This window comes from Scyliorhinus torazame, chromosome 5 (assembly GCF_047496885.1).
Source record: "Scyliorhinus torazame isolate Kashiwa2021f chromosome 5, sScyTor2.1, whole genome shotgun sequence".
In the NCBI taxonomy this organism is placed as follows: domain Eukaryota; kingdom Metazoa; phylum Chordata; class Chondrichthyes; order Carcharhiniformes; family Scyliorhinidae; genus Scyliorhinus; species Scyliorhinus torazame.
The window spans coordinates 75,943,514-75,958,653 of record NC_092711.1 but is presented as its reverse complement, the minus strand read 5'-3'; the positions used below and the strand labels follow the sequence as shown (position 1 = coordinate 75,958,653).

General features: G+C 46.0%; 2 protein-coding genes and 3 long non-coding RNA genes across 5 annotated transcripts in view; 2 read left to right on the top strand and 3 right to left on the bottom strand.

The window, feature by feature from the left end:
* The window catches only part of LOC140421404 (uncharacterized), a 63,855-nt gene extending 60,986 nt beyond the window's left edge, over positions 1–2,869 (top strand). Inside the window, exon 3 of the long non-coding RNA XR_011946737.1 lies at positions 2,707–2,869. This is a non-coding gene — a long non-coding RNA (uncharacterized lncRNA). The remainder of the gene's footprint in view (positions 1–2,706) is intronic.
* Positions 1–15,140, bottom strand: part of LOC140421380 (uncharacterized) — a 456,825-nt gene that overhangs the window by 206,283 nt on the left and 235,402 nt on the right. The window lies entirely within an intron of this gene.
* Positions 678–7,052, bottom strand: LOC140421403 (uncharacterized). Its single transcript, XR_011946736.1, has 2 exons — positions 6,954–7,052; positions 678–4,079 (listed from the first exon to the last, which is right to left on the bottom strand). It is a non-coding gene; the product is annotated as an uncharacterized lncRNA (long non-coding RNA).
* Positions 5,162–10,783, top strand: LOC140421400 (uncharacterized). The gene is made up of 2 exons (XR_011946733.1): positions 5,162–5,872; positions 7,017–10,783. It is a non-coding gene; the product is annotated as an uncharacterized lncRNA (long non-coding RNA).
* Positions 9,915–15,140, bottom strand: part of LOC140421399 (uncharacterized) — a 56,721-nt gene continuing 51,495 nt past the window's right edge. The window contains exon 5 of the mRNA XM_072506071.1: positions 9,915–13,473. Coding sequence (XP_072362172.1) covers positions 12,688–13,473 — 786 coding nt within the window. The 3' untranslated portion in view covers positions 9,915–12,687. The remainder of the gene's footprint in view (positions 13,474–15,140) is intronic.

Here is a 15,140-nt window from a genome sequence, read left to right as displayed (position 1 = left end):
TTCACAGATTCTGTTGCTCCCATATACAGGGGCAGGTATTCTTCCAGTGGATTCTCCCATGATAGAACTTTCGTGGTCCTTTTGAGGATGAATTCATGATTCACACCTGGTTCTGAAATACTATCACTCTAGGTGTAAGGCTTCGTGGGATAAAACATGGATCTACATCTTGTCACCTAACACAAATTCATATCGTCACCTGAGTCCCAGATTTAAATGTGATTGTCCAATACAGAAAATATATATAAATTCACACCGTTAAATCTGATTCACAAGGTACAGGAGATACTTTGTGTTGTTCACAATGACGGCATTATCAACCTTCTCCCTAACCTGGCCTAATTCTTCTGCTGACCAGGGAGACTCCTTGTTCTAATGGGGACATTCACGTCTGTCCAGTTATCCCTTTAAGCCCTTGAATTGTTTGTGAATCGTGTCACATGTAGACCTGACTGGGTAAGGATGGCTGATTTCCTTCCCAAAAGGGCATTAAGAGAACCAGATGCGTTTTTATGACATTTGATCCATGCTCACAATATTTTTATTGAATTAAATTCAGCCGTGGTAGGATTCAAACTCAGGTACCATTATAATAAAAACAGCTGATTTGTGGCATTAACTCAGCGGGTCTGGCAGTATCTGTGGAGAGAGAAAAATAATAAACATTTTGAGTCTCCTTCGGTAATTTCTGATTTTATTAGATTTCCAGCATCTGCGGTATCTTGCTTTTATTATTATTTTTTTCAAAAAATATACTTTATTCATAAAATCGATCATAAACATTACAGAACATTGAATTGTCTTGACTGTACATTTCCATCAGAGTTACACATTCCCTTGACTTTCTTCCATTCAATTTTGATAACCTTCCACAGATATCGCTCTTTACGTTACAATTCCTTCTTAAACATTTACATTGTCATGTTTCTTTTACGCATTGGAGTGTTAATCACAAAATCATTACCCTGGCTGTCTGGATTGCTTGTCCACTGCCTCCCTGGGAAGGCTGCTCCTTAAGAATCTGCTGCCCTTGTCCTTCCAGGTGATGGTGACCAGGGTTTGGAAGCTCCTATCTGGTGAGTTCCCACACTTCAGTAACAAATGATGAAATGTTTGCTCCACACCCACAGGGTTTCATCTGTTTAAAGCCACAAACAAAGGCCCAGTTTTCTCCTGGATTTTGAGACAAATTAGCTTTCAAAATGATGCAGAGTCTCAGCCAATGAGGGAGGCCTGGGCTCAGCCCCTCCCCTCATTCACTCTGATTGGTTGGAGGACCAGTCGCTCCCGCTCAGTCCTCCACCCCGCCCATCTTCCTATTGGTCGAGAGGTGCCGTCAATCACTCCCCGGTCATTGTGGTCTGGCGCATGGGCAATGCTGTTGCTGGATTTTAGTAAGAAGTCTTACAACACCAGGTTAAAGTCCAACAGGTTTGTTTCAAACACTAGCTTCCAGAGCACTGCCCCTTCCTCAGGTGAATGAAGAGGTATGTTCCAGAAACATATATATAGACAAATTCAAAGATGCAAGACAATGCTTGGAATGCGAGCATTTGCAGTTAATTAAGTGTTTATAGATCCAGAGAAATGAGTAACCCCAGGTTAAATAGGTGTGAATTGTCTCAAGCCAGGACAGTTGGTAGGATTTCGCAAGCCCAGTCCAGATGGTGGGGGGTGAATGTAATGCGACATGAATCCCAGGTCGCGGTTGAGGCCGCACTCGTGTGCGGAACTTGGCTATAAGTTTCTGCTCGGCGATTCTGCGTTGTCGCGCGTCCTGAAGGCCGCTTTCGAGAACGCTTACCCGGAGATCAGAGGCTGAATGCCTTTGACTGCTGAAGTGTTCCCCGACTGGAAGGGAACATTCCTGCCTGGTGATTGTCACGCAATGTCCGTTCATTCGTTGTCGCAGCGTCTGCATGGTCTCGCCAATGTACCACGCTTCGGGACATCCTTTCCTGCAGCGTATGAGGTAGACAACGTTGGCCGAGTCGCACGAGTATGTACCGCGTACCTGGTGGGTGGTGTTCTCACGTGTAATGGTGGTATACATGTCGATGATCTGGCAATTGCGTCTTGCAGAGATTGCCATGGCAGGGTTGTGTGGTGTCGTGGTTGCTGTTCTGAAGGCTGGGTAGTTTGCTGCAATGGTTTGTTTGAGGTTGCGCGGTTGTTTGAAGGCAAGTAGTGGGGGTGTGGGGATGACCTAGGCAAGATGTTCATCTTCATCGATGACGTGTTGAAGGCTACGAAGAAGATGTCGTAGTTTCTCGGTCCAGGAAAGTACTGGACGACGAAGGGTACTCTGTCGGTTGTGTCCCATGTTTGTCTTCTGAGGAGGTTGGTGCGTTTTTTTGCTGTGGCGCATTGGAACTGTCGATCGATGAGTCGAGCGCCATAACCCATTCATACGAGGGCACCTTTCAGCGTCTGTAGATGTCTGTTGCGCTCCTCCTCGTCTGAGCAGATCCTGTGTATACGGAGGGCCTGTTCATAGGGGATGGCTTCCTTAATGTGTTTAGGGTGGAAGCTGGAGAAGTGGAGCATCGTGAGGTTATCCGTGGGCTTGCGGTAAAGCGAACTGCTGAGGTGACCCTCCTTGATGGAGATGAGTGTGTCCAAGAATGCAACTGATTTTGGAGAGTAGTCCATAGTGAGTCTGATGGTGGGATGGAACTTAATGATGTCATCGTGTATTTGTTTCAGTGATTCTTCGCCGTGGGTCCAAAGGAAAAAAATGTCATCGATGTATCTGGTGTATAACGCCGATTGAAGGTCCTGTGCGGTGAGGAGGTCTTGTTCAAACTTGTGCATGAAGATGTTGGCAAATTGAGGTGCGAATTTGGTCCCCATGGCTGTTCCGTGCGTCTGGATGAAGAACTTGTTGTCGAAGGTGAAGACGTTGTGATCCAGAATGAAGCGGATGAGTTGCAGAATTGCGTCTGGAGATTGGCAGTTGTCGGTGTTGAGTACTGAGGCTGTTGCAGCAATGCTGCCGTCATGTGATTTTAAAGCTCTTCTCACATTCAGAACATTTGAAAGGTTTCTTATCCGAGTGAACAAGTTGGTGTGATCGGAGGCTGGTTAAATAAATGAATCCCTTTCCACATAAAGAGCAGGTGAATGACCTCTCCCCTGTGTGAACTCGCTGGTGTTTCTGCAGGCCAGATAACTGAGTAAATCCCTTCCCACACACTGTACATCTGAACGGCCTCTCCTCGTTGTGAACCCGCTGGTGTATCAGCAGATCATTTGTGGTTTTATAACTCTTCTCACATTCAGTACATTTGAAAGGTCTGTTATCACTGTGAACCAGTCTGTGAGTAGCGAGGTGGGATGATCGTGTGAATCCTTTCCCACACACAGAGCAGGTGAATGGTCTCTCCCCAGTGTGAGTGCGTTCTTGTTCAATGAGAATCTGTGATCGTTTGAATAGCTTCCCACAGTGAGAGCAACTGAACTGTCTCTCAGTGCCAACAACCTGGTGCTTGACCAGGTCCTCGGAGAATTTAGAGTTATCACAGTCTGACTGGTTAAACAGCCACTCATCAATATGAACTTGCTGGTGGGTCAGCAGGTGGAATGACTGAATGAATTCCTTCCCACACATGGAGCAGGTGAACGGCCTCTCTCCAGTGTGACTGCGTCAACGCATTTCCAGCAGGGATGGGTAATTGAATCCCTTCCCACAGTCCCCACATTTCCACGGTTTCTCCATGGCGTCAGTGTTGTTGTGTCCATCCAGGTTGGATGATCAGTGGAAACCTCGTCCACAAACAGAACACGTGTTTCTCCCTACAGTGAATGGGGTGATGTTTGTTTCAGGCTGTGTAACTGGTTAAAACTCTTTCCACAGTCAGTTCACTGGAACACTCTCACTCAGGTGTGTGTGGGTCTCGGGGCTTTTCCTGTCACACTGATGTTTGAAATCTTTTCCCACAGACAGAACAGACAAATATTTCTCCTTCCACATTCAAAGACCGATGATATTCAGGTCCTCATGAATTAAGTGACTCTGTCAGATCTCAATATGATGTTTGGTTTGAGTTTCCCATCTGCAAATCAACGACCTCTTGTACCTTGTAAAAGACATTGACAGTGTCAGTATTCCCATTTGTACAGGATAGAAATTTAGAACCAACAATTCCAGTTTCTATGAATTTTGTTTCTCTCTTGTTTCCCCAAACTTGTGGTCCAATCAAACTTCCTTCTCAACTACACCAGAATGTTGTTTCCAGTGTCTATGGGACATTCTGCACCCTGAGGTGGCCACCAGTGTGGAAGGTCTCAAGTGTTCCGCTAGACACCGCATGCCACCTCTCCAGGACAACCCAGGGACCGACAAGACCACAGAAGAGGGGCCGACAGCCAGAGTTACCCCCTGCCGATCTACAGGCTGCTGCTTTAATCAGGCCCAAGAGCAGGTCCAGGAGCAGATCCTCTGACTTATTCAGTCCCCTCCACACTGGGCAGGCAGTGATTAGTAGTGTGAGGTTGAAGTGCAAAACCAAATGGAGAAGCAGCTCCTTCAGGTAACCATACAGGGGCTATATAGCTGGTTTAGCTCAGTCGGCTAGATAGCTGGTTTGTGATGCAGAATAAGGCCAACAGTGCGGGTTCAATTCCTGTACCAGCTTACCCAAACAGGTGCCGGAATGTGGCGATTAGGGGCTTTTCACAGTAACTTCATAATTGTGACAATAAAAGGTTATTATTAGGGGCTGTAACCTTTCACTGAAAATAAATATAAGGCCCAAAGTGGGAAGCACGGTGCCGAGAACCCAGATTCGAACCCAGCCCCTGGTCACTATCTGTGTGAAGTTTGTACATATTCCCCGTGTCTGCGTGAGTCTCAAAAGAAAGGGAAGCTGAAACGAAAGAGAAAATGCTGGAAAATCTCAGCAAGTCTGGCAGCATCTGTAGGGAGAGAAAAGAGCTAATGTTTGGAGTCCGATGACTCTTTGTCAAAGCTGAAAGGGGAGCTGAATTGGGGCTATATTGCCCCTTAATTGGAATAAAAGAACTGGGTGCTCTAAATTTATTTTTTAAAATAAAATTATATGACCCAAATACCCCTCTAGGCCGCGAACATCAAGCGCAACCCGTTAAGTGGGAAATATGTTTAAAAACGTGCTATCAACGATTCGGCCCCGGACACTAGGACCCGGTGAGAACAGAAACCTGTAGCTCCGCCTACTCTGCGTCTTAAGGCTACAGCGCATGCACTCCGCCCTGAAACAAGATGGCGACCATTAGCCAGAAGCTGGGTCTGGGGAAAAAAGACCCGGAGCTGGAAACGCGGGATCTGCAGAGTCTCATTCAGGGTTTGAGGCCCTCACCGGGTGTTTAGAAACCCTCCCTATCCAGATCCGGCCCCATTGTTCCCTCAGAGTTTCCACATCCTTCCCACTGCAGACGACAAAAGAGCGACCCTCCCCCTCGCCATTACTTACACTGCATATGCGCAGCCTATTCCTCTGGCGTGAAGAGGGGACATTCACTGCCGCGGGGAATGCTGGGTAAACACCCGGCATCGAAAATACTAAAACCAAAGAAAATGCTGGAAAATCTCAGCAGGTCTGGCAGCATCTGTAGGGAGAGAAAAGAGCTGACGTTTCGAGTCCAGGTGACCTTTTGTCAAAGCTGGAAATACTAATCAAAAATACTAATTAGTTAGTCGTGATCTTTTTTGCTGTGATGTGGATATTGGGAGAAAATGGGAAATTTATAAAATTAGGAACCAAGTAATAAACCCATGTGCACAGACCCTTCATTATCCATCAGAAAGATGGAGTGATGATGTGGAGATGCCGGCGTGGGACTGGAGTGAGCACAGTAAGAAGTCTCACAACACCTGGTTAAAGTCCAACAGGTTTGTTTCAAACGCTAGCTTTCGGAGCACTGCTCCTTCCTCAGGTGACTATACAGGGGCTATATAACTGGTTTTGCTCAGTGGGCTAGATAGCTGGTTTGTGATGCAAAATAAGGCCAACAGCGTGGGTTCAATTCCTGTAAGATGGAGTGATAATTGGTGGAGAATTTCAAATGCCCCAAAGTTTTCCAAAACAGCAGCAATGACAGAGTCCAATGCAAACGCAGAAGGTGGGGTGACTGAGTGAAGCATTTTGGTGATACAATGGTAAGCACTATTGCCTCACAGTGCCAGAGACTCAAATTCAATTCCGGCATTGGGTGACTGTGTGGAATTTGCACTTTATCCCCATGTCTGCGTGCCTTGCCTCTGGGTGCTCTGGTTTGCTCCCACAGTCCAAAGATGTGCAGGTTAGGTGGACTGGCAATGCTAAATTGTCCCTTTGTCCAGGGATGTCAATTTATCTGGGGTTACGGGGATAGGGCAGGGAAGTGGGCCTAGGTAGTGTGCTCTTGCAGAGGGCAGGTGCAGACTTGATGGGTCGAGTAGCCTCCTTCTGCACTATAGGAATTCTTGGTTCTATTGCACCAAGTTACTGTCAGGATTGTATTTGCGTGGATATTCCAGGTCAGTTTTAAAAATGCATTCATGGGAGGTGGGTGCGGCTGGTTCAGCCAGCATTTATTGCCAATCCCTGGTTGCCCTTGAGATGTTGCTGGTGAGTTGCCTTCTTGAACTGCTGCAGTCAATGTTGTGTAGGAACACTCACGGTGTTGTTAGGGAGGGAATTCGGGATTTTCCTGGAGGAATGGCAATATATCTCCTTGTCAGGGTGGTGAGTGGTTTGGAGGGAAATTTCCAGGTGGTGTTTTTTCCCCCAAGTGTCTGCTGCCCTTATCCTTTTCGGTGGCAGTGGGCTTGGATTTTATTTTATTGCAGGTTTTATATAGATTTTCAAAATAAAATCTTTGGAAGTATGTTAGTGAACATTTGAAACAATTCCAGCAACTTTGTTCTCCACTTCACCTTAGTTCCAACCCCACAATTTACCAGATATGTTCAGCTCAATTTCACAACTTACCTTTGTGTTTTTGTGGCTTGTCTCTCATGTTTCCCTCTTTCTGTTTTCAATTCATTTTTGAAGGTATTAGAAGATGAGAAATTACAGACAATCGTAAATCAAAGATCAGGTCAAGATCTGACTCAGTCATTCGATTCTCCAGGATCTGAATATCATCAGCTTTTGAACATGGAAGGAAAAAGCACCGTTCACCATGGGGTAAAACTGCATATGTGTTCTGTGTGTGGACAAGGTTGCAACCGTTCATTTGGCCTGACGAGATACAAGCACAGTCACACCGGGGAAAGACCGTATAAATGTGGAGACTGTGGGAGAGGATTCCATTATCCAGTTGACCTGGAAAGTCACCGGCGCACTCACACTGGAGAGAGATGTTTCACCTGCTGAGTGTGTGGGAAGGGATTCACTCAGTGGGCTGGCCTGTTGATACACCAGCGTATTCATAACAGGGAGAGGCAGTTCACCTGCTCCGTGTGGGGGAAGGGATTTACTCAATCAGCTGGCCTGTTGATACCAGTGCATTCACAGCAGGGCGATATAGTTCACCTGCTCCGAATGTGGAAAGGGATTTACTCAGTCATCGGCCCTGCTGATACATTGGCACATTCACACAGGGGAGAGGCCGTTCACCTGCTCTGTGTGTGGGAAGGGAAGCACTGATTTCTCTGCCCTGCAGTCACACCAGCGAGTTCACACCAACAAGAGAGAGTTTAAATGCTCTGATTGTGGAAAGAGTTTTATAAGTCTACGCACACTGAGGGAGCACCACTACATTCACACCGATTCCACACCGTTCAGCTGCTCTCACTGCCAGAAGGGGTACAGGACATCTTTCCACCTTGTGGCACATGAGAACATTCACACTGGGGACAGGCCGTTCACCTGCTCTGAATGTGGGAAGGGATTTAATCGGTCATCCAACCTGCAGAAACACCAACATGTTCACGGTGAAGAGAGACCGTTTAAATGCCCCGATTGCGGGAAGTGCTATAAAAGTTCTGAGGAACTGCAGCACCATCAGCGTGTTCACTCTGACGAGAGACCGTTCAGGTGCTCTCACTACGGGACTGGGTTCAGGAGAACAGGCGACCTCACTGTACACCAGCGAATTCACACTGGGGAGAGGCCGTTCACCTGCCATGTGTGTGGGAAGGGATTCAGTTGTTTATCCCATCTCACTGCACACCAGCATGTTCACATGACTGAGAAACCGTTTAAATGTCCTGACTGTGAGAAGAGCTTTAAAAGCAGAAAACTTCTGCTTATACAGCAGCGTAATCACTCTGGAGACAGACCATTCACCTGCACAGTGTGGGAAAGGATTTACCCGGTCATCCACTCTGCTGAGGCCAGCAGGTTCACAGCGAAGAGAAGCCAGTCACTTGTTCCATGTGCTGGAAGGGATTTACCCGGTCATACAACCTGCTGAGACACCAGCGAGTTCACCAGTGATTACAGGGGTGTGATTCTGCTGTTATTGCTGCTGTTAATCACATCCAGGACTGTTTATTCTGATAGTTGGAGTTTATTTCTGATGTAAAGCAGCCCTATTGGACTTGGTGTGTGCCCCACAGCATTTCTCATTCATGTGTGAATAGAACATCATCTCCGCAAACCTTGTTTTAAATTTGCATTGAACTGAACATGAACAATAAACAGATCTCAGTCCAATCCTGCAGCTGCGTATTGACAGGGGAAAGTCTGTTCTGTAACTTGAGGATAAGGCCGTGTAAGCTCTGAATGTTTGTAATCATTAGGTTTAAGCTATGTGATAGACACCTAACTTATCAGACATTGAAGGAATTACTCTGAAAGTAAACTCACCGATTTCTCACCTCAGACTCTGGTCCTGCTGTAATGAACACTCAGCATCCATTAGTGCTGATTTACAGTGAATCACTGAATATCCTGTGGGATCTTTGTTTTGTGAAATATCTCTGCCCATTAGTGCTGAACTGCTGGATAAATCTGATTATATTTCAACATGATTTGGATTTAGTTCAAAGTGCAGGTTAGCTGGGATTGGCTGTGCTAAATTGCCCCTTAGTGTCCAAAGATGTGCAGGTTGGGTGGGGTTACAGGGATAGGGCAGGGGAGTGGGCCCAGGTAGGGTGCTGTTTCGGAGCATCGGTACAGACTCAATGGGCTGAATGGCCTCCTTCTGCAATGTAGGGATTCTATGACAAGAAAGGGTCTGTGAGCCCAGATAAATGGGTAATTTGTAACCAATAAACAATGTTTATGTCCTGACTTGTAGTCTGGCGTCTTTGTGATTTGTGAAGATTTAATTCACTCACTCAGCAGCTTGAGGGGAACCAGACTGAGTTTTTAAAAAATGAATTTAGAGTACCCAATTTTCCAATTAAGGGGCAATTTCGCCTGTTCAATCCACCTGCCCTGCACATCTTTGGGTTGTGGGGGTGAAACCCACGCAAACACGGGGAGAATGGCAAACTCCACACGGACAGTGACCCAGAGCCAGGATCGAACCTGGGACCTCAACACCGTGAGGCAGAAGTGCTAACCACTGTGCCGCCCTCAGATTGAGGTTTAACGAACATAATGAGCAGGAAGAGGCCTTTCGGTCGTTCGAGCCTGTCCTGCTATTCTTTTATTTGTCCAGGGGATGTGTGTATCACTGGCTAGCATTTATTGCCTATTCCTGATTGCCCTTGAATTGATTTGCCAGTTCAGAAGTCATTTCTGTGGGTCTGGAGTCACGTAGACCAGACCAGGTAAGGGTGACATATTTACTTCCCTCAAGGGCATCAGATAGGTTTTTACAACATTTGATAATGGTTTTCATGGTCATCATAAGATTTTAATTTGAGATTTTTATTGAATTCAAATCTGACCATCTGCCATGGTGGGATTCGAACCCAGATCCCAGGAGCAGTCCCCTGGGTCTCTGGATTTCTGACCCTGTGACAATACCACTACATCACCGTCTCCTCGATCATCACTGATTGGCTACTCCAATTCCACCTCCCTGTACTCTCCCCATACCTCTCAATTCCCTTTATACGCAAAAATCTATCAATATGTCTTAACTACACTCACTGACTGAGCATCTATTGCTCTCTGGGAGAGAGAATTCCAGAAATTCACAACCTTGGTGAAGAAATTGCTCATCACAATTTGAAATGGGCAACCCTTTATTCTGAGAGTCAGTGTTCCAGATTCCCCAGTCAGGAAAAAACCCCATCTTTACAGCGTCTAACCTCTCTGGATCTTTATCAATCATATGTTCTAATTAGATCACCTCTCATTTTTCTAACAACCACAAAATTTGGACCTAGTCTGATTTTATTAGTACCCAGTCACCAAGTCCCTAATAATAAGGATAGATTCTAGCATTTTGCCTACGCTTGATGTTAGGCTAACTGGATGGTAGTTTCCCATTTTATCTCCTTCTCATTTCTGGAATAGTGAGGCTATGTTTTCTACTTTCCAATCCTTGGGGATTGTTCTAGAAGTAAGGAATTCTGGAAGATCCAATATTTATGCAGCTGCCTCTTAAATCCCAAGGATATAGGGTGTCTGGACCAGAGGATATAGTCACTATTTAGTCCCATTAATTTCTCCACTCTATAATTCTAGAAGTTCATCATTCTGACTGGATAAGGGAGTCTGTAACCTGCATCTGCAAAGCTGTATGCAGCTCAGTCAGGATTCATGCAGCTTCCATTCTTGATCAATCAAACACATTTTCAATGGGAATTAAATGGTCTTTTTCATTTTTTAAACTTTTATTCACATTATAATTGTCAGAAAGCATGATTCAATTAACAACTTTTCTGTAAAATTCTATAAAATAATGTTGAAACGTGTGTCTGACTGGTTTTTCATTATTACTGGCATCTGATTAACATAGTTGTGGCTCTTCAGATATTGTACTGTTGACCAATTTTTAAAAATATGACTCGTTCTTGTATTAAGGTTGCCATCCGCCCCCTGCACCAAACCCTCAGTTCCCCCTTGTAATTGGAACTTTTCTGTTTCCTACGATGAAGACAGATAAAAAGTATTTGTTTTGTGTCTTATTTCCTTATTCCGATTATAATTTCCCCGTCTCTCATGGAGGCATGTTTACTTTCACTCTTCCTATCTATGCACCTACAGAAATATTTACAATCAGCTTTGTAACTGACTCAAATTCTCCATTCACATTTAATTCAGGCTGTTGTTTCCCAAGTCAATGATCCCGACCACTGTGATCCCACTCCTTATTTAAACTGTTTTTTAATTACTTTATCAGAATTACAAAGCCATATCTCAGAGTGTGGCCAGGAGCAAATCCCTAATCCAGCTCTTTGCCTGCTCCAAAAAACAATTCAAATTGAATCCAATTCATGGTCCCCACCAGAGAGACATACCAGATGCAGGCATTTCACCTGACCTCACGCTCACCTTCGCCAAAAGGCCGAGAAGCGATGTGATTCCACTCCTAACACCACTTGAAAGATACAGAGTGAGGAATCATAACTTACCCGAAAAGAGGATTGAGCTCAGGAGTGATTTTAAAACAAATTATTGAGAAGCAACAAACATGAGTTAAATGGACAGAAAAAGTAAACATTTCTTTAGGTGATGATGGTTTCTGGCTCCTGGAGGACAAACAGAAGGATGGTGCTGAGTGATGTTGGTGTCCATGGCTGGTGGCTGCCATCCTCTCTGAACAGTTCACTGGTGTTGGTGTCCATGGCTGGTGGCTGCAGTGTCCTCTGAACGGTTCACTGGTGTTGGTGTCCATGGCTGGTGGCTGCCGTCTCCTCTGAACGGTTCACTGGTGTTGGTGTCCATGGGTGGTGGCTGCCGTCTCCTCTGAACGGTTCACTGGTGTTGGTGTCCATGGCTGGTGGCTGCCGCCGCCTCTGAACGGATCACTGGTGTGAGCCAGATTTTGATGTTTGGGTGAAGCCAATCACTTTGAAATCTCCTTGTTCTTGAGAGCGTGTGTTAATCTTCACACACACAATTGGGTTACGAATGGCTCATAATGTCCAATTATATCAGGGTTCAAAATGTCTTCTTTCAGGGGCTATACTCAAGACATTGTCCTTGGCAGAGATAACAGGTCTGTCCTGTGTTTGTCATTCAGCAAGCTGACATAGAAACTTTCTTCAGAATACAGAGGGAGAACTATTTCTCAAATATTCCATAGATTTCTGATGATTTTACACAAGTCGATTAAACTGTGATTTCTCACAATCTATTACTTGGATTGAACTTGTCTCCATTCCCGGTCTGAGGGGATTTCTGGACTAGATGGGAGGGATAACATTCTGGCCTTTCAATTCCCCACCAATTCCCATTCCCTTTCTTTCTGGGAGATAACGGAGGCTTCACTGTGTGTAATGTACAAATCAGTAAGAATTGGCAGCAAGGGCTGATCAGCACTTTCTAATCGGAAATGTTAATCAGTGGAACAAATCAGACACTGAATTGTAGATTTTGTACCAAAGGTAATTTTGGGATTGAAGAAAAATCCAGAATCTTGTTGTGAACTAATTTCTGATGAGAGTTTCTGGATTATGGAGAGAGATCACACACAGCAGTTCCAGAATTCTGCAGCCCCAAGAATACAATCAGCTATAGATCCAGAATAATAAACTCCAGCCCAGTTAAACAGTGGATTAACATTAGCAGAAACAAACCCCGACTGTCAGAATGAATGTGATTGTGGCCTGGTTGTCATTAACAGCAGCAATAACAGCAGAATCCAATCCCTGAGTCACTTGTGACGTCGCTGGTGTTTCAGTAGTTGTGATGAATCAATGAATCCCTTCCCACACTCGGAGCAGGTGAACGGCCTCTCCCCAGTGTGAACCCGTTCATGTCTCAGCAGTTGGGATGACTCAGTGAATCCCTTCCCACACTCGGAGCAGGTGAACGGCCTCTCTCCAGTGTGAACCCGTTCATGTCTCAGCAACTGGCATGAATCAATGAATCCCTTCCCACACTCGGGGCAGGTGAACGGCCTCTCCCCACTGTGACCTCGCTGGTGTAATGCTAGATTAGATGACTGAGTGAATCCCCTCCCACACAAAGAGCAGGTGAATGGTCGCTCCCCTCTGTGAATTCGTTGGTGCACGGTGAAGCTGCTAGAATGCCTGAAGCTCTTTCCACAGTCAGGGCAGTTGAATGGTTTCTCACCAGTATGAACTCGCTGGTGTTTCTGCAGGGTGGATGAAAGCCTAAAGCTCATTCCACAGTCAGTGCAGCTGAATGGTTTCTCCCCAGTGTGAACTCGCTGGTGTGACACTAGGTTGGATGAGTTAATGAATCCCTTCCCACACACAGAGCAGGTGAATGGCCTCTCCCCAGTGTGAACCCGCTTGTGTAATGCTAAGTGTGATGACCGAGTGAATCCCTTCCCACACACAGAGCAGGTGAATGGCCTCTCCCCAGTGTGAACCCGCTGGTGTAATGCTAAGTTTGATGACCGAGTGAATCCCTTCCCACACACGGAGCAGGTGAACGGCCTGTCCCCAGTGTGAATGCGTCGATGAGTTACTAGCTGGGAGGGGAAAGTGAATACCTCCCCACATTGCCACAGTTTCTCCATGGTGCCAGTGTCCTTGTGTCTATCCACACAGAACAAGTGTACAGTTTGTTCCCAGAGCAATTGAGTTATATGTTTTCAGGCTGTGTAAGCGGTACAGTCAGTTTTCTGGAACACTCTCATTCGGGTGTTAGTGTTTCTCCGTGTTCTTCCAGTCACACTGATAGTTTAAATCTTTTTCCAAATGAAAACCTTCTTTCCACATTCAGAAACTGATGATATTCAGGTCCTGAAGAATAGAGTTAATTTGTTGGATGTTGATCTGATGTTATGTTTGACATTCCCGATGGCAAATTCTCCTCGCCTAATATCCTGTAAAAGGAGTTTACAAAAGTCATCACTGTCAGTCCAGGATAGAAATTCTGAACAGACAATTCTAGTTTCTCTGGAACATTTTTTCCTCTCTTGTTCCCCCAAAGCTGTAAATCCCCACCCCACACACTCTCCCTCCTTGGGCTGAAATCCAAACCCATCTCACCATCTTCTCCGTTTCTTTCCTCAACTCCAAGTTTTCTTCCTCCCTCTCCTCTGCCTGAGTTCAGTTCTCCAAACACCCTGAAAAGGGAATTTCTGTCAGTCCCAGATAGACATTCAGAAGTTACCCAAATTCTTCTTTGTTTCAGTTTGCTGTGTGAAAATCTTTTCCCCTTCTCACCCTGTACAGGAGTTTCCAGAATCCATCAGTGTCACTCAATGGGGCGGTCGTGGCGTAATGGACTAAATAACCAGAGACCCAGAACAATGCTCTGGGGATCTCAGGTTCAAATCCTGCCACTGCAGATGGCGAAATTTGAATTCAATAAAAATCTGGAATTAAAAGACTAATGATGACCATGAAACCATTGTTGATTGTTGTAAAAAAAAATCTAGTCATTTAAGGAAGGAAATCTGCTACCCTTACCTTGGCTGGCCTACATGTGATTCCAGACCCACAGCAATATGGTTGATCTTTAAATGCCCCCTCAAGGGCAATTAGGAATGGGCAATAAATGCTGGCACAGCCTACGACGTCCACGTCCCATCAACGAACTTAAAAAATGTCCAGGACTCCAATTCACAGATTTCTCTCCCTGAATTCTGAGCCTGAATGGTGGCGCATCAATAGAAAGATGGCGACTGCGCATGCGCCTTCCCGCACGGCCCAATATAAAGACAATGGCAGCCGTTATCTGCGATATTCACCAGGAAAAGTCGCTCAGCCGCAAGCACGGGTCTACTAACTGTTTATTCGGGCTTTGAATCTTCCACGGAATGGGTTTGAATTCTCTCAGGTTATTCTGCAGACTTCATTCCTCCCGCTCACTCAGCGGCTGCATTATCCAAAACGCTGGCGGTCATCTCCCATCCACTCTGTCCAGTTCCAGCATCAGCACTGCGCATAACGTCACCGCGCATGCTCTATTCACAGCTCCGCCCTGCGCATGGAAATGTCCCGCGAGGGGGTGCAGGGGCGGGGCGGGGCTGTCTCCGAGGGACGGGTCTCCTGTCTCCGAGGGGCGGGGCTCGTGTCTCCGAGGGGCGGGGCTCGTGTCTCCGAGGGGCGGGGCTCATGACTCCAAGGGGCGGGCGGGGCTGGTGACTCCAAGGGGCGGGCGGGGCTGGTGATTCCAAGGGGCGGGGCG